This window comes from Sylvia atricapilla, chromosome 1 (genome assembly GCF_009819655.1).
Source record: "Sylvia atricapilla isolate bSylAtr1 chromosome 1, bSylAtr1.pri, whole genome shotgun sequence".
Lineage (NCBI taxonomy): Eukaryota > Metazoa > Chordata > Aves > Passeriformes > Sylviidae > Sylvia > Sylvia atricapilla.
Window position 1 is genome coordinate 109,097,948 of NC_089140.1, and position 23,108 is coordinate 109,121,055.

Below are 23,108 nucleotides of genomic sequence, written 5' to 3' on the forward strand. Positions count from 1 at the left end.
AAAAAAGTATACAAAAGCATGCAAGTCAAACTTGGTATTTAACCCCTCCAAAGAGAACATATTTCAGCACAATACAATTACTAACCAAATTTTAACTAAGAACAAAATCTTTCATTCAAGGTAGACCAGATTTTGTTTTATAAAATGTAGAAACCTATTAGGTTATGATTTTTCACTCTATGCTTCAAAGAGGTGGTTCCAGTAGAACTAAATACAAACAAAGTTTGTATTAACAGAATTCAACTCCTATTAAATTATTTGAATGATTTAGTATTTACTACTTCAATAAAAGCAGTAGGCTTTACAATTTGTAGCCTATATAATTTCCTATGGAAATTAGATCATATAGTAGAAAAATACTGCTTAGAATACCAGATAACAGGCCACTCTCACATCATCACAACAATTGAGAAAAATTCAGTAATATTTACTTTTACCATCACAATCACAGAATCTAATGTGTCTAACAAGTATGACAGAAAAGGCATATTAGAAAAACTTACCACATTTTTGAGTGCTTTTTAATACTTTCGTAGTAAAACAAGAAGTTAATTTCATGAACACCTTCTTCATCTGGCCCCCGTAACCACATTGGCAGCTGCACTGAAGCCCCAGGAAGAAGAACAGCATCGGGAAGCGGAACCTGTATTACTTCAGGTGAACCTCCCGTGCCAACCCCAAAGTCTGCAGAAGAAGCTGAAGACAGCAGTGCTGTTCGCACAGAGGTAGGGTCTGTCACAACAGTCTTGTAAGCACTACAGTTCTCAGAGGCTGAAGGACTCAGTGGCGTTAGGACAGCAGTATTTCCACCAAAAGTGAAAAATTCTGGATGCTTGGACACGACCTTCAGTGCAGTAAGAGGACACTTGCTTACGTTCACAAATTCTACATATGCTTTTCTGATTTCTCCACAGAGAAGCCCTGTAGGGAAATTTATAAAGAACACCTGCATGGGAGAGAAAAGCAGAAAATAAAAACCTGAACACTGAGCCAAGGTGGGAATGCTATGAAAACAACTATTAATACAAACTACTGCCTAGAGCTTCCTGAGGGGTAGTGAAGAGAGAGAAGTGCAGATCTCTTCACCCTGAAATCCAGTGATCAGACATGTGGGAATGGCTCAAAGCTGCACCGGGGAGGTTTAGACTGGACATTAAGATGCATTTCTGCATGGAGAGGGTGGTCAAACAGTGGAACAGGCTTCCTAGAGAGGCGGCCAATGCCCCAAGCCTGTCACTGTCCAAGAGGCATTTAGACAAAGCCATTAACATACTGTAACTTGGTCAGGCAGCTGGACTGGATGATCACTGTAGTCTCTTCTAGCTGATCCTTTCACTCTACAGGGCCCTGCCATTAACAAGTTACTCAGAACATTTTAATAACCCTAGAGAGGAAAAGCAGCATATTTGAATTAATCAGCTGGAATAACTTTTCTAGAAGAATGGCAAGCAAAGAGAAAAACATTTCTTTCCCTGCTCCCCATTCACCCTAAAATCTGGCTACCAAAGGTGTTGCAAACTAAAATTCTAACGGGAATATAGCAACTGCAGGAGGATACTAATTTTGAGGCTTCAAGTTTCAATTAAAAAAAATCCACACAAATTTGTCACGGACAGATCAGAAATTACCTGGAAAGATTTAGGCATTAACAAATTCCAAGCTGCCATTATTAGAATTACACTTATAAATTGCATTTAGCAATTTCTTTTCAAAACTGCCAATAGGAAGTAGCTACATACCTCTAACAAAGGCATTTCTTCTGTAATAATGGGATCCAAACGTCGATCAGGTCCATATTTAATCGATGTTTTTTCCTCTTTTGTGTTATTAAGTCGAGGTCCTTGGATTTCTAAATCTTGTCGTCCTCGTACAGATAACCCATTGGAAACAAACTTTCCTGAAAAAAAATTTAAAACTTTTGTTTAATTGGGATTTTTAAGTAATTCCTGACTTTGTCTCTAAGAAATGATCTAAAGCTCTTAATCCAATCTTAAAAGTAGTTTTAATTTTTGTTATTGGGCACACACGGTGTTCACTGATTAAGCAGCACCACCAGCAAAGAATTATTCAAAGCTTACAATCACATAACACATGGCTAGTTCAAGTTCCAACAGCCAGTTATCCATTGTTGTGGACTTACTCTGCCCTTCAACAGTTTGACTACAACTGGAAGGGAAGTGGCAGACATAGTGCATGAAGCTGATGCTTTGATTTCCTTTCCCAATTTCTACCAGGCTGGAAAAGTCGCTTCGAGGATTATTTCCTTTACAGACAGCCACCACTCCTCAAACGGTTTTTCTTCAAAAGGTTTTCAGCCTCTAGATAAACAAGTTTCTGTTTCTTTCAGACACTTTAATACATTTTAATCTCCATTTCATCTAACTACTAAGTTCTCCATGTGTGAGACAATTTCAGATGAATGATTCAACAAAACAGATCAAGAAGCATGCAATTAATTGTCCATTTATATATTAATGTAAAGGAAAGAATTCAGGATGCTAAAAAAACTTCTATCAGCCAAATTTAAATTTAGAAGTCTATAAAAAGGACTTCAATGCAACATTTGGACAAAAGCTGAAAGTTATCACAAAAAGATGCCAAAGAAAAATTAACAGCAAGAGAGTCAGTGGCAGTTTTTGTAGATTCAACATGGCATAGATGGAATACGTACATTTTGACTTTTTAATGGTTTCAAAAACTCAATTTATTGGATTTAAATGGAGCAATAAAGTATGGATCTGGCATCCTTCCTTGTGGGATTCCTACAAGAGCCAGTTTGTTCTTTTCCTGTTTCAGTTGTTTCTTAGTTCTACATCCCTACCTGATGGAAGGCCTTGTATCATGGTAGTCAAACACTAAACACTAGAATGTAGTTCTACTCTGCAGAAGCCATCTCTCCTCCTTCCAGAAACACATAATTTAAGGTAATAATACACTTACCTGCCTGTAATCCAATAGAAGGATCTATCCCATCTAATGACACAGCACCTTGAACACTGCCAAGATTATAAACGACTCCCAGAATATGTAGCTCCCCTGTTTGATGGGGAAAGAGCTTTAGTCTTGCCTGTGGAGATATGTTAAATTTTTGTTGTTGTTGCTACTAGAAAGAAGTATTATTACAGTTAAATGTCCAATCGCTAAACATACTCACAGCTACATTTACTTTATAGCTGTGTCAGATAACTGCAACAGTAAATACAGATCAATTACTAGATTCAAAATTTCATACACACAGAATTCACCAAACCAATTCACAGTTGAGAAATGCTCATTACATTAGGAAAAATTCCTTAAAGTTAACTTTTACTGTGATTAACAGGGCCAGAATCACAGAATGATTGAAGCTGGAATGAACTTCTGGAGGTCATTGTGCCCAACCTGCCTGCTCAAGCAGGGCCATCTAGAGGCAGTTGCCCAGGACCACATCCAAAGGGCTCAACATCTCCAAAGATGGATACTCCACAATCTCTCTGGGCAGCCTGTGCCAAGTGCTCAAGCACCATCACATTTGCAAAATAAGTAAGTGTTATAAATGAAGGTATAACTGTTTCCTGATGTTCAGGAGGAGACTCTTGTGCCCACTTTCTCTGGTCCTGTCACATTTATACAAAGTGATAAGATATATGAGGTACTGGACTTTCTGATTAAGCCAGTGTTCTGCCAGTTTAGCATTAAGTTCAGATCACAACAAGTCTGAAATGCACACTAAAGCTCAACGCTGAAAAGACTATTTTTAAAATGAAGTACAGTACTTACCACTTTTGTCTCCTCACTATTAATTAAAAATTCTGCTATTGCTTCAGTTCCTACCATATCTTCATCACACGTACCCTGAAAAGAAGAAATAGCTCTTTAGATACTATTACTCCTAGGCAGAAAAAAAAGTCATAAATATTTCCAATCCCCTTCCTAAAGTGTTTTGTGAAAAAAATCATACAAATTTCCAAACAACTAGGAAAAACAATCACTGCATGCTCAGCTTCTCAGCACTGATGAATTAAAAAGCAGCTCGAGAGCTCAGTAAACATTTATTTAAGAGAAACTTAAGATTTAGCACTATAAATTGGAACCATTCCCAGTCTGTTTCACTGATATACACAGAAGTATTTATCACATCAATTAAGTAGCAGTTCAGATCCGAGCATTAGGGAAAGTGTATGGTAAGCCTTGAGGCTTAAACTATGTAGAACCATGTTTATAACTCTGGTAAATACTTACAGCACCTTCAAAGATCATGTGCTCACAATATTTTGGGCCGGAAAACAAATTATTTAGAAATTTACTGTACTATTAACTATTAAAATACATTAAAACTTTTAAAACCTGGATATAACAACAGTCCATCAGAGGTATTGGCAGCATTAGTTGAAGTATTAAGTTAAACAGTAGTACAATAGCTCATCTTAAGTATTCAAAACATTAATTTTCAATACAAAAAAATTTTCATTTCTTTTCTAATCAAGATACCAAGATATTCCTATATTATACAGGCAGTTTTTCAGAATACACATTTCACTACGTACAGTAGCTCCAATAAGAAAAGGGTATTTGATAATCTACCTACTGACACTCATATTTGGAGATCAAGGCTAGTGTGACTCAAAACAGATGTAGTACACATACAGTGAAATCTTGGAAGTACCTTGTTTTGCATTCAGTTTTACAATACACATTACAATTCGTTTGTTGACTTGGCTACTTTATGCCCTAGAGAGCTAAGAAAATCTAGCTAATATAAAAACAATATCAGTAGCTACTTTTCTCTTGCCTTTTTTCTTAGTTTACACTTAAACCTTTGTGTTTAAGGTTTATACTTAAAGGTTTTCATACTACAGAATTCTGAATACTCAACATATACTCCATACCTGCAGCTGTTTCAGGTGGAAAAGAATGAAGCTTCCCCTACCTGCCCTTTTGTTTCTCCATCATGTTTTGCACTGAAGTCTTTAGGTTGAAACTTCCACAGCAATGAAAGGTCAGTCAAAAGAAGTGGAACTTTCAGAGGGTTTCGGAAGGACACTTCTACAGTTATTGGTTCTATTAAAAAAGTGCAAGAAAATAATGACAACAGGCTTTACCCATCACAATCTGAAGGCTCACCTATCTCAGAGTATTCACATATGAACAACCTGCACAAGAATGTCAGTTCAAATCTATAATAAGACAGGAAATACTAACACAAATTTATCTAACTCAGTTTATTTCTGAAGTGTAAAAATCTTGACTTTACCTTCTACCACAGCAAGCGGAAATTTGGAGTTATCTGAGTAGCGATTTAAACAGAACTGTGTTGGTTGGAAGTTTGGAGGGATTGTTCCCTTATTTATCACAGACACAACCTGCTCCTCAAGCTCCTTCCACTGCTGTGATGATTCTGAGTCATACTCCTGATCCAGGCTCACGTGCGTAGCTGCCTGCTTTTCACCTGAGGAAAGAAAGGCAGTCTTAGAAGGCGAGGACAGCAACGTACAACAGCTGCATCAGAGGGCTGCACTGCCAGTGTGCTAACCATCCCTGAAGTATTTTAAGTTCTAGGTCACTCAGTATAATTCTTATGCCACAATTGATTTAAAAAAAGTGAATTGCAGGACATTTTGAAATAAACACATGGAAGATAACACTGAGAAGAATTTGAATTTAGTTCAATTTGGAGACCATGGCATTCCAAGATTTTAGCAAGCTACATGGTATACTCAGGCTACAACTCATTTTTACTTTATAACAGACTACAACCCCACAGTACAGCCCTGGTAAATATAAGAATTTCCACTCAGCTTTCTTTACATTCAGGAATCAGAGTGTTTCAAAAATTTCATCCTAGAGAAAGTTAATTGTAAAGCAAACTTGTAGCATTGCCACAGCATCCAGAATTTGCTACAGCAATAATAATCCCTTTCATGTAGTTCACTATAGACTTGCATTGAAGCATTTCAAGTGTGAACAGTGATAGTCAGCACAACCACATACACAGATTTCTTATTTACACAGGAAGTCTGAAAACATCCAGCAAGTAGATATTAAGCTCAAGCTTTCTTTTGAAATATTTTTAAGTTACTCAGTCACTTTAGTTTTACATTACGACAGACTTTTTTTTAAATGGCACCAACTCTTGCATGTATTTTGGCTCCTTAAAGAAAGTGATGTGAAACTGTTTACTTAAAATTTTCTAACCTTCTGCTGGTCGTCGATCGTGGCCAAAGAAAACACGAGTTGCTGAGCTGTTAATATATGGTAAAGGAAGCTGTGGTAAGGGACCATCAGGTGACAGCTGGGTTGCATTCTGGAGCAAAGGAGCAAGAAAACAGAGCACCATGTACATTACCAATGGTTGAATGATAAGGAAGTCAAGTTAAAAACACTCAATGTTTGAACAGGGAGTATTTTTAAGATGGAATAAATAATTTCAATTACCATTTTACCTTTTTTCTTAGTAAGAGTTTAAAGTTTGTGAAATCTTTATGGGAAAAGGAGAATGATTATTTTAACCCTGAAATCTAATCACTACCGTGGCTGCATTGCTGTTACAAGCTTTACTGATGCAAAGCTTGACTCCTTAATGCAGAATGTGATAAACAAATTCACTATCCCACCACAATTAAACATGACTCTCAGGAAGCTGAGCTGTGGACTCAAACAGCAGCCTTTGAGTAAGGTCTGCCATAACCTAAACACCTCAGAAATTCTGTCCATAGGCTTTAAAAGACAGTATCTACATAGCTGTACATTGTGTGGCAATATCAGCACTAAACACCCCGTAATGTATATTATATGGTATTCTGCAATCCAGAATCACCCATGAACTTCAACACAACTCAGTGAGTCACTTGATCCATCAAATTTCATCCCTATTCAAGAATGAAATTCACTGTATGGATGATGACCAAGCTACCTAGCCTTAATTAAACATGTATTATCAAAAAGCCCCCAAAATCATTATAAATTGATCAAAACAGAACAGATCCATTTTCTCTAAAAAACTGTGACTTATGACAACTACAATTCAGCCATGACCCTCAAAAAGATGACTTTATTGTAGTAAAACACATACATTACTATAATAATAACCCATACTTATACCCATCTGTGAAAGTACTACACACATAAGATGCAGCATATGTGGGCTTTCTGAAGTCTGAAGTAAAAATTGAATATATCAACTAAATTAAAATTAAAAAAAAAAAAAAAAAAAAAACCACAACCCTGGAACAAAGCTGGTAAGATAAAAAATCATTTAATGATTTATTTAAAAAATGGTGGTAATAAAATTACTTATTACTCAAGAAACAGAGACAAGGAAGTCATTTACCTTATAGACATAAAGATATTCTCTTAAAAAAGCTCCTTGCTGAGCTGGAGGTTGTTTACTGTCATTGATCAAAATATGCCTGAAGGCAGACACAGCGTTGTCCAGCTGTCGAAGCGTAAAGGACTGACGACCAATGGTGAAGTTAATGTGGTCTTCTGCGAGAGACCAGCCTTTCCCTTTGTAAACCTGCATGGCTTGACAGTAGCAACGTAAGGCATGTTTCTTCTGCAAGAAAAAAGGTAACTTCTCAAATAATCCCATTATGCACTGACCGTAATCACAACACTATAAAGACTGAACAGTAAGTCAGAACAGAAAAGCAGTTTTTACTACAATCCCTGCCACTATAAGAAGTGTAATGTTTCAGAACAGTGTCTCATAGAATCTGGTCAATACTAATCTAAGCACAGAAGTGTTTGTTCCTACAGTATGGAGCCTGGTTTCCAGATTATGTTGACATTTTCAAAGCCTATAGTAACAGGCAGTAAGTTAAAAAAGCAAATAACATGAAAAGACTACTTTTAGAACAGTGCGGGGACTTCCTTTAGGACTGACTGATAAAGTCTACTGAGCTCTACTGCCAAGCCTCAGGACATAAACTGGATTTAACACATTTCATTCAACCCAAAATGAACTTTCAGTGTGCTGCTTTCAGCTACTGCTGTTCAGTATACATATCTGGAACAAAAACCCATGCCAAGAAAACCAACGAAACACAGCCTTACAGTACATACAACAAAAATTACCAATCCTCACATCACCCACTGGGAGATGGAGGGCCTGATCTCAGTTAGCTCCATAGTTCCTTTCCTGTACATTACATCACGACCCAGGCATTCAATCCCAAGTCTAGGTATTGAACACATTCACTGTATAGCTACTGGTCAGCTTCTAAAAATAGAAATAGCAATTCCTTACTTACAGCACCAATGGAGGAAAAAAATCTAATATATGTTCACGTTGGTATGGTGATGACAGCAGAGTACAAGCAGCTAATCCTTAATGTTAGCATATACTAGTGACACTTTAAAATATGGTATTATGGTCTGCAGCTAAACAGCCTGGCTGATTTCAGTAGCATTTTATATTTTGATACCTCTAAGGATATCAAAAAAATTAGCTACATTTCCTCTAACATTGAGAAAGTATTTCTTGGAAACCAGAATCCCTACAAATATTAGACACAAACTATGAAGAGAACTCTTACACAAAGTCAAAACTTTACAAAATGCATTCACTTGCCCAGACAGAAGAACAAGATATAAAAGAATGAATACATGAAAAACCGATCAATAGCTTCCTGTTGGTACTATTCTGTCATAACAACAGACAAGAAAATTATTGCATGAAGAAAACTAAAGAGGGGGAAAAGTATTCCTTCTATTCCACATACCATAGAAGCCAACTATGCAAAAATACATATTTTAGTCCTTACCAGGACAGTGAGGCTGAGATTGGGTAGGGTGGGAGAAAATCCCCAGCCAAGATCGGACAGTGTCCTTCCAAACAGAATTTTGACACCTTGGTTCTCCTGTATTACTGTCTTGCAGTAACAACCTCAGCAGGAATCAAGCACAAGCTATCTTTACAGAATGTATCCCACAACTAATGCAGAAACAAAGCATCAAAGTTCTATCCAAAAATTTTTATCTGCCACAGTTAGAACTGTGAAGGAACATGAATGGGAGTAAAAATAATCTGATCTGTACTGGTTTAACTGCCACTTAAGTCTAACAGCCATAGAGATGCTTTGGTTTTTTGTGTAGTAACTGTTCACGGACCTGAACCTCCAATAAAGAACATGCATTAAAGGCACCAATTGGAAAAACCAATCTAAATTTTGCTATTACTCTAAGAAACTGAGTTTAACAAATAATTATCTCCTACAATTCACTCTTATCTCATGAGTAAAAATATTCCTTTGCCGAAAAAGCCTTGAAAATTACAATGTACAAAATGAGACTCAGAAATGAAAACACACATCATTTAAGTTTCAAGTCAGCCATCTTTAGCATTACTTCAAAAACAGAAGTAAAAGGCTGGGTGATTAATCCGAAAGTAATTTTCAGAAGATTACAGAACAGAATACTACAGACTAACATAGAAGTGTCAGAAGCTGAGCATCTTTTTACAGACTAATGACACACCTTAAATATTTTTCAAAGTATCTAATACTGGGCATATTTGCCATGTGAAAAGATAATACTTACCTGGCCTGCTTTACTAAATCTGTGACCAGCCAGTATCATATGAAATGCAAACTTCCTAACCATGGGACTTTTCATGTTTATAAAACAATGGGCTGCCTGCTCCAACAGGAGTGCACTGCGAAGGTCTGAATCCTGTTTAAAAAGAAAAAAGAAGAATTGGCCTAAGTTGTATAAAACCATAAATGTAACAGTGGCCTTGTTTTAATGCTAAGAGGGACAGTAAGTTGTAGGAGTTCTGTGAAGTTGAAGATGCTTTTATATGGAAGCATTATATACATATAAGGGCACATAAAAATATAACAAAGTATTTTTCAATAGTGTCCAATACCATCATGTTCTTAGTGCTTCTAGTGAAGAATATATGAACCTGCTTCAGCATGAGTAACAAAAGAAATATTTTCTGCTTTTTCAGCTACTCAGGCTACAGTTTCAAACACCTACCACTACCTCTGAAGCACTCTCCTGCCTTTTCCCCTACCTCTCCCTGCAGAAATTAAGGCTAGGAAAAAAAAAAAAATAACACCTCTACCAGGATGACTGAAAAATCCAGGGAGCAATGACACTTGGTGAATTTTTATCACATAAACTTTTTGAACCTATTGATTTCTTAATGTACAATTCCTTACTATTATACCCTTCTTTTCTCCTGCCAAGAAACAGCTATATTACTTCAACCAATGAGAACAGAATCTACTTGATTTTACCAGAGCTGAACTCCATGCTATCAGTGATGTTCAAGTATACATCTTGACTAAAAACATACTCTGAGAAACCAATATAGTATCCTCTGAAGATTTTCCTTGCAACTACCAAAATGCTCCACAGGCATACTGTGTGTAACTTTAAGTTGTAAAATGACCATGCAGGGCTAATAGTATTTAAATTCCTTAGGCTGCTCTTGTAAACACTGGTAGCAAGCTTAAGTTGAAAGGGCAAGAATGAAGCTACAAAGACACTTGAGAAAGAAAATTACAGAATTAAACAGATTTATTCCATGCTGAACCTGTCCCAAGAAAGTCTCGGAAGCATCACATTTGGTGCTGCTGGCCATGAAGTCAAAACTACCAGTTAGACTTCCCTCCAAGCTTTAAAGGAGATGCTAGACTATTACTGGAATTATATTTTTCTTCACTTTTCAAGCAAGACAATTCCTGGGTTAGAAGTTGATTTCATGCTTAATTTCCGCCAATTAATATCACAGAAGTGTAGGGTCTCACTTACACAGTAAGGTTCTAATGGTTCATACCAGCTGAGCTACAGTAATGCCTTAGTTGCTTAAACTATAGAGAACTTCTGATTATACATGGGATGGCATCCATTATGGCTCTGGCAGGCCATGCTAATGCTTTTAACACATGAGTTTGTAAGATACACCATCCAAGAGCTAAGCAGGAGTCAAAGAAAATTAGTTACAAAGCCAAAGATAACATACTTAGAACGGTTAAGGAAGGCAAGCAAGTCATTTGACTAGAAAAAGAATAACTGTTACTATTTCCTTCACTTACAGTGTAAACAGTTTTCTTCACTTCAAGCTCTATACCTGCTCATTTGTTACCTTTGGTTAGAAAATACTGTAGGACAAGAATCAGAAGGTAACCTAGAAGTGTTTGGGCAAGAAAATAAATAGTGAGAGGGCAGAAATGGAAAAAGCTACTAAGTTTTACCTCACTGGTTAAACGAATCAGAAGAGCAGCTGCCTCTGAATATTTGCTTTGACTTTTTAAGATTTCAGCACTAAGCAGTACACAGCGTTCAGCCAGAACCATGTTCCTAAAGTAAAAACATATATATATTAATAAATAAATAAATAGACCCCAGAAATTAACCTCAGAAAACTTTTTATCTCAAATCCTACTAATTTTCTACACACAGCATCAGACTGAAGTTCTGTTGATTATTCCTTTTAAAGCAAAACATATGAAAGGTTACCACATACAGGCTGACACATTAAGTGTCCAATCCTACTATAACAGGAGCTTTATGAAAGTCAAAGCTGGAGAGCATTTTCGAGAACAGTACTGTATTTGTAAAAATACCAACTAAAACAATTTGATAAACAAGAAGACCAACAGTTAGAAGCAGGTTGTGCTAGCAAGTTGTATCTGGGTAGCAGGTGTTCACCAAGCTGCTCTGTCACACCCCCTGCTCAGTAACACAGAGGAAGATCAGACTAAAAACCTCATGTGCTGAGAAAGGGACAGGGAGATCACTCACCAGTTAGTCATAGGCAAAACAGACTTGTTTTGGGGAAGATTAAATTAATTTATTGGCAATTAATAACCGAATGGCACAGTGGTAAATAAAAGCAGAAATAAAACACCTTCTCCTAACAAATCCTCCTTCCCAGCCTCAAGTTCGCTCCCAATTCTTCTATCTCCTCCTCCACACAAGCGGGGCAAGGGAACAGGGAAAAAGAGTTGTGGTCACTTGACAACATTTCTCCTCTGCAGCTTTTTCCTCCACATCCTCCTCCCCTGTTCCAGTGTGGGGTCCCTCCCAGAGATGCAGTTCTTCAAGAATGGCTCCAGCATGTATCCTTTCTGCAGTGTACAGTCCTTCAGGAACTGACTTTCAGTGTGCTTTCCCCACAGGGCACAGCTCCTGACAGCAGCCTGCTGTGGCATAGACTCTGTACAGGCTACAGCCACCTTCAGGGTACATTCACCTGCTCTGGCATTGGGACAGGCTGCAGGGTAGATCCCTGCTTCCCCATGCACCTCTGTGGACTGCAAGGGAAAATCTGTTTCAGCATGGTCTTCATCACAGGCTACAGAGAAGCCTCACCTTCTCCTGACTGTGGTATCAGCAGGGCTTTTCTCTCATCTTCTCACAGCTACTGCACAGCTATTTTTACCCTTTCTTAAATGTGTTATCCCACAGCTAACAGCAGCATGGCCAGTTTGGGCAGCAGCAGGTCCATTTTGGAGCCGAGTGAAAATTGATTCTGCCACAGGGAACTCCTGCTGTCTTCTCAAAGAAACCTTCCTTCCAGCCACTCCACTACCTAAAAATCTACCGTATGAATTCAATACATAAGTTCAATAAGCACTTTGTTAAGAGCAGCCCAGATCTCCTTTCATGCTTTTCTAGATATGTTAGTTTATCTTACTCCTTTTTATCCCCTAAAAAGCTACCATCACTCTGTGATCATCTCGTACTATTACTGGGCAGGGCAAGAAAGTCAAGCCACCAGAGATCTTTCAACTTCAATACAAAAGTAAACAACATACTTGCAGATATCTCGATAGGTCTGAATTGCTGTCTCCATATAATGAGCAGGATATGGCCTAGGAGCTCCAGGCTGAAGAAAAGCTGATACTGCTGCCATTTCCTACAACAGAAATTCAGTACTGTCACTGTAGTTTTTTCAACAAATCATAAACCTCAAAAGACTAAGGAACATGTTTCAATAGCTACTAGATTCAAGATCTCCATCTAATCAGTTATGGGGATAAAAGTATCCAATACACTGTAAGTGATAAAAGGTTTAATACAACAGCCTATTTATGGCTCTGCTTATAATTAATTAGCAAGAGAGTTACACACAGAAGTGTTTGCAGTTGACAGTACCCCCAACATTGTGCAGAAGCATTGACTCGGAAGCATTTACAAGTCCAAAAGAATTTCCTGAAGACTGCATTTTGTTAGCTTCAGGCAATTAGAGATTATTAGAAAAAGTTCACAGAATGTTCATATTATGTGAAGTACCAACCAGTGCTCCAGCTGCATAAAGCATTGCCTGATCATTTAAGAAGTCTTTCTTTGCTGTATGGTAACAGCTATATGCAAGTTCATAGTGTTGCACCAAAAAGCACAAGTCTGCCATTTTCCGAATTTGAAGCTCCGGCGCTTCTGGTGGATACCTAGAAATACAAATATTTAAATTCAAACTCATCCTCTCTCATCTTAATATCTATTCACAAAATAGTAATAAAACCTGCATTACTTCAGACTTGCTCAAAAACAGCTAAGAAAAGTCAATCTGCTTCCTTTCTGTCACATGTTACTTGGTTTCACATTCTACTTTCTGATTAGCAAGATTGACTGTTCCAGTAACATTCAAAGCACACACTCCCCTTAGTCAAGAAATACTGCACAGAGTTTCTAACTACCACCAAAACTGCTGAGATAGATTAATCATTAGAGCTAAACAGAGCTGTATGAGAATAAAAAAAAAAAAAAAAAAAAAAAAAAAAAAAAAAAAAAAAAAAACCCACAAAACCAAAATACTTTGACTGCTCACTTGGCTCTAATTTGTTATTTCTCCACATATCTCTTGAAATGTTAAGTCCACTAAAAAGCTATGCTTTATGCCAAAACTCTGTGCAAGTTCCTGCCCTCTACAGGCATCAATCTAATTTTTGGTTAATCCAATACATATATATGTTGTAGTAAAGTAGACAGGACTTAGTTTCTTTAGGCAGGAAAAGTTAATTCCTTATTTACATAAGTCATTTTATACAGTTTTCACAGACTTCGTGTTTAACTCTAATTGGCTAGTGGTTTCTTGTCACCCAATTAACTGGTTAAAGGGTGTTTTTGTGTGTACGTGCAAAGACTCTCTCTTACTTAGGACTTTATGTATTTCTTCGTGGATTCTTATGGGACAGATGTTTTGTTATAGTAGGTGTAACTTATTTTTCTCTACATGAATAGTTTATGCTGTTTATTCTTATAATTCTTCCTTATGAGAACTTACAAGCTAGTTGTTAGTTTAGCTAGAGGAGCAGGGTCTAAACTATATTTTGTAAGGCCTTTGTCTTATAGTATCTTTACCTGTATTTATGATTCACTTCAATAATAATCAAGTACATTTTCACAAATAATTGTATATCAAATGCTGTAGAAAATTAACTACACTTTACAAGTTCAAAACAGAAAGCTGGAATTAGCAACATTTTGATTACAAATCCAAAGACATGCAACATAGACATCTGAAGCTGTATGTGCATGTCAAGGACATTAACCTTGACCAGGTAATGGCCAAAATTATTTAGATTTCTGTAGTAAATACAGTTGGAGAGTGATTTTTGTGATTATACATCCTAATTCACAGAGGGAAGTTACCAAAGCATCCAGAATTAGTATTTTGGTAACACTTAAAACCTGATGTTAGCGTATATGAAGATATAGGTGCACTAAGTATGAGAGTTCCTTTAGTTTAGCTCTTGAACACATTGCAAAAGCAATATATTCAATACTTTGCTGGAGCAAACTGCACAGTTACATAAGCAAAGACACCTATACATGAGGTTTGATTAAAATGACAGGTAAAAAAGCTTATACGAATTTAAAAAAAAAAAAATCTCAAACCATAGCTTCTTTTCATTACTATTACTCTTAAAAACATGTGTTCATATTAACTTAGAAAGCTTCATTGTAAATAGAGCAGGCAGATGACTCTGCAAACAGCCTATTTTATCCCCTTCTTTAAGTTCTGCTACTGCTTTACTGTACATATTCAGGCACAGTACTTTTCATGATTTTTCTAACTGAAGTCATTCACAACATTGCTGGCTTAGTTCATTTTGCAGAACACCATCAAACAAGCACATACTTTCCCTCCTGCCCCTAGAAAAGGTGCATTTGCAGTTTAGATCTTAAAAATAAGGACTGAGATTACTTACAGCAAACCAGAAGTATTCTTAAGTTCATTTATACTTTTCTCTGGAACCTTGCTGCCACTAAACCATTTCTTAGTAGCAGTAAACAGTGATCGGCTCAAGCCTTTCCTGGATATTAACTGGAGAAAGACACTGAATTAGAGCACTACACTGCAAGAGATGAAAGTTAAACTAATATAAAAAGCCAAGCTTTGTTAGGGCTCTGTAAATTGATTTTTCTTCCATAAAACAGAAATAAATAAAAGGAGTAAAATAACTAACATACTTTCTTAGAATTAATCTCTGACACTGAGACAGACAGTCATATATTTATTTTCATACATTCTTATATTCATAATTCATATGCTTATTTTATCTCAGTTGAGATTCACTATTTTTTCTGTAAACTGGAGAAACATCCATCTTAAGAACTTGAACATTTAACACATCTGTTTGAAAACTAAATTCTAAATAATTGGAATATCTAATTTTGGGTATTAGTCCAACCTAAAACCTAGACTAAGTACATACCACAAGAAAAAACCTTCTCTCTGTCACCCACATAAAGCATTATCATACCACAAACATCAACTTCAAGTGTCAAAGTTTCAAGTGTCAACAAGGCAAGCAAGGTTACACGACTTCATTCTTTTAGATAATTTCCACTTAGAAAGAAACTTCTGCAGGGAATTACCACTCCCATCCTATAAGGCAAACTGTATCACTCCATAAAAAGTGGAGCATCTCTCTCTTTTCTTACCAGGACTAGGAATGTTATCACTGCATTCCTGTTTGCCACACTTTATAAAACCACCTCTTTTTAATGTTTCTTCATAAAGCTTACTAAGCATAAACATGGTCAGCACACACAATTCAATTCAGAGAGTGAGCATTCCTTACAGGACATGATCCTTAGTATGGAAAGCCTTCATACTTAAATTGTAACTTGAATAGACAATCCAATCAAAACAGAATCAGAGCTCAAATAACAGACAGATATTGGGGTCCAAGACAATGTTAAATACAGTAATTTGATTGCACAAACATAAGTCAATCCATCTCTGCAGCTACTTATGAGCATATAAGAGTGAAACACTTGTAAAAGAAATTACTTCAATGTGATGCAAGTAACTTTAACGCATGCCCTTAACTTAACATGGACATGATATTAATCACGCTTCCAAAAAACCCTAGTTTGAGAGCAGCATGTTCCCTGCAAAAATCGCTGAGAGCAACATGGTGACATGATTTGGGGTGTCCCTGCATTTCTTCCTTGTCAAGTAACAACTGAAGGATGCGGCTTTTTTTGCATATTACTGTAGATTAAATACATTTCTTAAATTTAGCTGTGTATTCTGATGTTGGAACACAAAGTCCTTTTTGTTCCACATGCTGGAATCATCAAAGAACATAGAATAGTAAGATTTTAGAGTCAAGAACGGGTTTCCCTAGAAACAGTTCAGACAGGCTTTCACCAAGAAGCCACCTTGCATTGGAGCTGTTCATACAAATTAGTTCTTGCTTTTTTAAAAGACAAACTGAGCAATAATGAGAACTTCAGTTATTTCTTTTAAATCTACTTAGAGTTTTCAGCAAGACTGTTAAATTATTAGATAAAGAAGGAATTAATACTATCAAAACAGATTTCTGGATAACTGGATTTATACTCCAACCATTTTTCCTTATGAGAGCACAAAGCATTTTTAAGGGTAAACTGACCTGATCATTGAGCTGCCGAATTGTTTTCTCTATGTGTGGTAGAAGTCCCCTGAACGTGAATTCCTGTATGAACTGCCTAATTCGATCGTGATCTGTGAGAGTTAAACAAGCACCATGAGGTGTCCCAGAGTTTGACTTCTTTGAGTCCTGCAATGATGTAGAAGCCTTCATGTAATCAGTGCTATCCAAACTGCCACTGGGATGATCCAGTTGAAGGGGGTGAGTCTTAAAGTTGTTTGACAAGCCATCTGTTGAAAGAATCAAACAAAAACCCCAGTAAGTACAACATTACTTAAACATTTTGGGTTTTAAAGGTCATTTTTACTAACCTACTTCAAAGCTTTCCTCACTCAGAACTCTGGAAAGCAAAGCAATTCACCACCTATTCTGCACCACAGATTAATGCTGAGCAGGCAGCAGCAGAGCACTGAGTATTGCATCATTCCTGGAACTTTCAGAAAGCTGAGGGAATCTCAAGAATTACAACGTGGCTAAATATGTACGGTTTTGGTTCTCAACTACAGCGCAAAAAATCTTCCAATATGCTGACTAGTATCAACGACACTGAAGGAAAACTATTGAAACATTAAAATCAAAATAAAACATTAATGAAAGTTGGAAATGCAGCAATTACTACAATGGACCATTGTGTCCATTCTTATTTTTCCTGCTTATGTTTCAAATTTTAAAAACAAACAAAACCCCCAAAACAAACAAACAAAAATACAAACAAAAACACCTCACAAAACTATCCTTCCAAGCAATCATGATGTAAAACAATTTCCTCCAAAATCATTTTTGTTCAGTGAGCAGGGCTGCTCACCACTATTACATTTAGCTCTCTGAAAGTAAGACCATGACACTACTTCACTCTAAGACCTAAGCAGTCCTCTTATTTATAAGAAAATTAGCTTGCCCTATACGGCACAGAGCAGTGCTGAGCTGTGAAAGGAAATCCTTAATGGATTTTACTCTACAAACTCAGCTTTACATTTAATGAGTTCAAAGTTCAACTGGCTGCTCCCAAACCACATCTGGGCTGCAAGACCCTGGAAATATGTCAACTCTAGGCTCTCCCATACGTGCCAAGTCTCCACCTGCCTTTCAGGTGAGTATGAAGGACCTGGGCAGGCCAGGCAGTGCATGGTACCTCATTTCTTCCCTATCTGATGATGCCTCTCATCTGAATCCTATTTTAATTATTTTTTAAGGGTGCATTAATCTGCACCCAATTTCATTTACTACTCTCTCCCATCCACAAGCTGAGTTCTAAGGCAAGTGCTTCCAAACAACTTACAATTTAAGCACTTCCCTGACATTTACAGATTTAATACCAAAACCAAGGACAAAAAACCACCAAAACCTCAGCTTCCAAGTTACAGCAAAGCACACAAACCAAAACTTCCACTGTTATGAAAACTGAGCATTTAATCCTAATTTATTTTTAATAATTACCAGCGTTCACAGACAATACGCTTAAACTTATAAAATATGAGCCAAATACATCTAAGAGATGTCACCAATCCAATAGGTCAGCACCACAGCATTTTTCTTTGAGAAAATTTAGAGCATTTAGAAAACCATTACTATAAGTTTCTTAACAATCACCTAATTAATTACCGTCCAAGACAAAAGAAAGTTGTGTAAATGCTATAACATCAAGGTTTTCATAAAGTTACATTAATACCTTTAATTTCATTGTCTATGCCATCTGATATCAAGTGATCAGTATTCTTGTTTGAAACAACAGTATAATCTTCATAGGAATCCTGCCAGAAAATGGGAAAAAAACAGTCAGAACTTTAATACTACTCAACCTCATACAAAAGTCAGTAAACAGTAGCTGTCAGCTTCAATAAGTTAACTGAATTACTACAGCAGCATGTTTGTTCATATATATTAATTTTTCTAAGTAGTTTCTGAGGGTTTACAAAACTGCCTTATTTTAATGATGAGAGTTACATTCACCAAATGAAGCAAGTACTTTCTGACTTGCTCAACTAGCTTCCCTGTCAACCCAAGCAACTCCAACTCTTACACAGCAGTGCCTACAGCAGCAGAAATATATTCCCTAAAGCAGCTCCTGAACAAGCTCACACACACACAAATCTATATTGCACAGTTGACATGAGACAAGGAAAAAGAAAAATATCTTATTCATTTATGGTGGGCTAAAATCACTGGTCCTCTTAGCTTATAGAATATGAAATGTCTTGATTTTCCAGTACCAGCTATATTCGGTAAAGAAATATGATTCCAGGAAACCTTTTAATCATACAGAGTTATAAGTGCAGGTCAGCCAAAAGCAAACTCAAAAAAAGAGTATTTTTGGTTCTAAAGCAAAAAATTATAGTTATTTATGGCAAACTCAAAACACACCATCACTTGCAATCTTAGCAGATGACAGACCAGACTAGACCACAAGAAATTATCACAAGAACCACACATACTCCCACAAAGCAAGTGAAGTACAGAAGACCCAGGAAAAAACAAAATTTAAGACTGAAGAAGACAAATGAAAATGCAGGTAGAAAGTTACCATGAACAAGACACTTCTGAGGTTACTTCCTCTTACAGCTCTTAAGGCACAAATCTATTGTTTCTGTGCTTCTGTCAGTCTATTTCAGACAGTCCAGTATGTCAGCGTTCCTTACTGTCAACTTAAGCAGCACAGAGGACAGTTCCTACTGAGGACTCATCTCATGCCCTCACAAAAAGTTACAGCTGTGTCAGAAGTGTCTTGACTACCTATTAGGTCATTTTGTAGAAGCACATACATATAACACTAAGGTGAAACAATGTAACTAAAATCGACTTTCATATGCCCCTTAAAGTGTTTTTAGAATATTATAGTACCTGGTTCTGGATAGTGCTCTTCTGAAGGTACTGACTCCAAGGATCTGGTATCTGTTCATCTGCTCCTCTATTAGACACCCGAGAATTTATTTTCAGCAAATAGCAACCCTGAGTTCCATATCTCTGTTTCATCTCTTCATAAATGGAGTCAGCTCTGAAACAGTAAAACATTAATCCTATCTTGATATCAAACTCACTTTAGAGCATGGACTGCAACAAGCTATTTTAGACTATTATCCATAGTACTTAAAAGGAAAATTCTCCTATTTTTAAAACCATCTGTTATGCAAGAGTAAAATTGAGAATCTTTGAGAATTAGTTCAGCAGGCTAGCAAAGAAAGCATCTACCTCAAAAGCTGGGACTGACTCATTTTACATGAACACAAGAAGATCTAAAAAAAAAACCCAACATTTTAATATCTGCCTTGATAACAGCATACTGGCTAATGGATCCTGTTGCCTGTCTAATCTCAACAGAATTTATCAACACAAACGTTACAAAGAGCTCATCTGTAAGCTCACTGAACGCAGATGACCCACCTTTGTTCTTCTCCTGTGCTTACATCATGCAGTAACACATAATATTTGAGTGTGTTTGGTATAAACCACTTGGGATATGAGTATTCACTACTGTGCTGAATCCGATGTTGTTCTTGGGACAGCTTCAGGAACTGCTCCACAGGGTCAGGTTCACTGGAAGAAACTACCAGCATACCTGAATTCATTATTAAGGACATATACCCAAAGAACACAGGGACAATCACTGATCACAGAATAAACTAGCAAGTGTATAACATGTAAAGAGGTGAGTACAATACTTAAGCACGTAAAACATGCCACATATCACAAAAGTATGTGCAACTAGAAATTGGCCTTAAGTCTCAATGAAAACAATCAGTTAACTAGTACCTGTAAAATGAGATGCAACAGGAGTTTGCTCCTATTCTGACAGTGAATCTAAGTTTAAGCTGCTACATGATAGCTCATTTAAGGTTGTAGATAGAGACCAGATGTACACATAGCAAACATGTAGCTGAAATTCACCCCCACTGTATTTTAGCTTTCAACTTCCAAGGAGAGTTGGGGCTTCAAGTTATCACCTGAACAACAGTGATGACCAGCATTCATAAACACAGCAACACCACGTGAGTAAAATGCAGAAGTGTTCAGATTTTTACCTCAATGCAACTACACAATCATTAGTAAGGAACATCTCACTCTGTTACATCTACTCACCCAATAAAAAGACGTTAATTCAGAGAAACCAGAAACCAAACTTATACTTTAAAAGTTATTAAAATTAAGAAGTCAGAATCAGTGTTTTGCAAAGTTAATTCTACACAAGTGTGGCCATTAACATACCTTTCCACTACACTGAAATTATAATGTTCAGTACAGAATTAGGAACACAGTGTAATAAAACCATCATAATTACTGTAAAGCTAAACACCAGCTACATAATGAAACAGTGATTATTTTCAATTTCCCTGTAGACAAGCAAATTTGGTCTAAGCTTTGGTTAAAAAAAAGTGAAAGTGTTCAGGCACTGTTCCAGTCTTTCCAGACTTCTTTTGTCCAGCATAGCTCCAAGTTAACCAAATCTCCAAAACATCTTCTCCCCAACCTCCACCACTCCGTCTACTTACAAAAAGCAGCAGATGCATCCCAAACACGCATTCCTCTGCTGTAGATAAGGGACAGTCAATAGAAACCTAAAGAGCTACAGCAGAAAGTGTCTTAGGAGGATGGAGTTTCAGGTGACAGGTATTGGCTTTGAGCTCACTTTGACACAAAAAGTATGTGGAGAAGGGGAAAAAACCCAATACAAATACCACAAAAAAACTCAGGCCAAACAGTCACAAAGAAAACCCTGATACCCTTACAAAATCAGTCTGTGTAGTCAGATGTAGCAGAAAAACATACAGGCTTCAAGACATGCTTGTGAAAGAGTTACTGCAAAATTTTCAGTGTCTCCTACATTACATTCAGCCTTCCCTGGAGCAGTCTGTAACATTCAAAGGATACATGCAACATAGTGGTTTAAGAATTCGTGATCAGATGCAGGCATGGACTGAAGAAAGCACTCTCTGTAAGACTCAAACCAAGGAGTAGTAGCTGAAATACACAATAAAACAGGAAAAATTAGACTATTCAGTGAATTTTGTTTACCCATTAATGAAAAGGAAGTATGAAAGACTACACCTGGAAGTGAAGCCTGCAAACTCTGACAAGGTTTGCATGGCAGTGGAAAGAAGGGAGAGCAGTCCAAGGAGAAAGTATTTTAGATGCTACACAAGTAGGAGAAACAGTAACACTTGAATCAAATCCTGTGAAACTGAATAGCATCTTAAGCACCACATTCCCCACCACTGAAGGCTCACATGTGTTCAATCCTAGTTAAACCGACTACTCTTTACCACCCCTTTAAGCACCCATACACTTGGGAAAGAAAGAAACAAATTCTTCTAACGGTCACTGAATTTCACGGCTAGGGATGTAAGAACTGACCAAGAAACAAAATTCATTTTTGAGTATGCAGAGGAGCTAAGGATCACCAAAACCCCGTACTGCCTGTTTTCTACAAGTGTTGACTGTTGACAGCAGTCCCTGTCCCACACCTTTCTAAAATAAACATTTCAGCTGGCAAAGATCGAAGAAGATAAAACCTCAGATACAGGTTGTGCCATTAATGCCTAATAATTTTAACCTGCAATGTTCAATGCCCTTTTACAGTAGGCATTTCATTTTCCTAAGGGTAACAAATCAAGGGAAACCAAGCATGTCTGGGATATCAAAAAAATATATGAAACTAGTATCATCCATTTCTTTCCACTCCAGCTATGGGTCAAACAATGAACTATTATTCCTTCTTTTAAGCCTGTTAAATGCCATCTTAATTCTCTAACTCCTTTCCCTTGAGTGGGAAACAGACTCTATAGCAAAATCAATTCACTTTCAATAACCTGATTTCACACTGAAGTAACTGGAACCTAGTGTCATTTCACCTGCGAACTAGAAAACAGTAACTAGTGGAGAAAAAAAAATTAATAAGCAAATCTGAAGGTATTTTCTTTATATGACCCTAAAACCCCCACATTGCTAGACTTGAGTAAATAAAAATAAAATAAAAAGTAAATAAAAGTTTCTTATGCTTCATAAAGCTCTCATGCACCTCCTCATAAAAGCCAAGCCAAACCACCACCTTGATTTCTTATGCTAACTTGAGGAAACAGGTTCAATTTTATGTTGGAATTATCTTGTAGGGCATTCATTTAATGCATTTTGTTTAATCCTACATCATCAAGCCATCTTAGATTGGCTTCAGACAAACAGAAGTCAGTTACAGCTACACTTGAATTCAGTCTAGCAGTCAGCACACATCACATAAAATAAAAAGCCTAATGGGAGACA

General features: G+C 36.9%; 1 protein-coding gene across 5 annotated transcripts in view; it reads right to left on the minus strand.

Annotated features, from left to right (window-relative positions):
• The window catches only part of TRAPPC8 (trafficking protein particle complex subunit 8), a 52,879-nt gene that overhangs the window by 19,105 nt on the left and 10,666 nt on the right, over positions 1–23,108 (minus strand). For all 5 annotated transcript variants that reach the window (XM_066330399.1, XM_066330413.1, XM_066330407.1 and 2 more), the window contains 18 exons: positions 21,723–21,812; positions 20,238–20,412; positions 19,698–19,851; positions 18,529–18,610; positions 16,842–17,089; positions 15,147–15,262; positions 13,232–13,382; positions 12,750–12,850; positions 11,184–11,289; positions 9,520–9,651; positions 7,310–7,534; positions 6,175–6,283; positions 5,234–5,428; positions 4,910–5,040; positions 3,760–3,834; positions 2,941–3,067; positions 1,740–1,897; positions 504–946 (listed from right to left, as the gene is read on the minus strand). In XM_066330399.1, the coding sequence (XP_066186496.1) occupies positions 504–946; positions 1,740–1,897; positions 2,941–3,067; positions 3,760–3,834; positions 4,910–5,040; positions 5,234–5,428; positions 6,175–6,283; positions 7,310–7,534; positions 9,520–9,651; positions 11,184–11,289; positions 12,750–12,850; positions 13,232–13,382; positions 15,147–15,262; positions 16,842–17,089; positions 18,529–18,610; positions 19,698–19,851; positions 20,238–20,412; positions 21,723–21,812 (2,818 nt within the window). The remainder of the gene's footprint in view (positions 1–503; positions 947–1,739; positions 1,898–2,940; positions 3,068–3,759; positions 3,835–4,909; positions 5,041–5,233; positions 5,429–6,174; positions 6,284–7,309; positions 7,535–9,519; positions 9,652–11,183; positions 11,290–12,749; positions 12,851–13,231; positions 13,383–15,146; positions 15,263–16,841; positions 17,090–18,528; positions 18,611–19,697; positions 19,852–20,237; positions 20,413–21,722; positions 21,813–23,108) is intronic.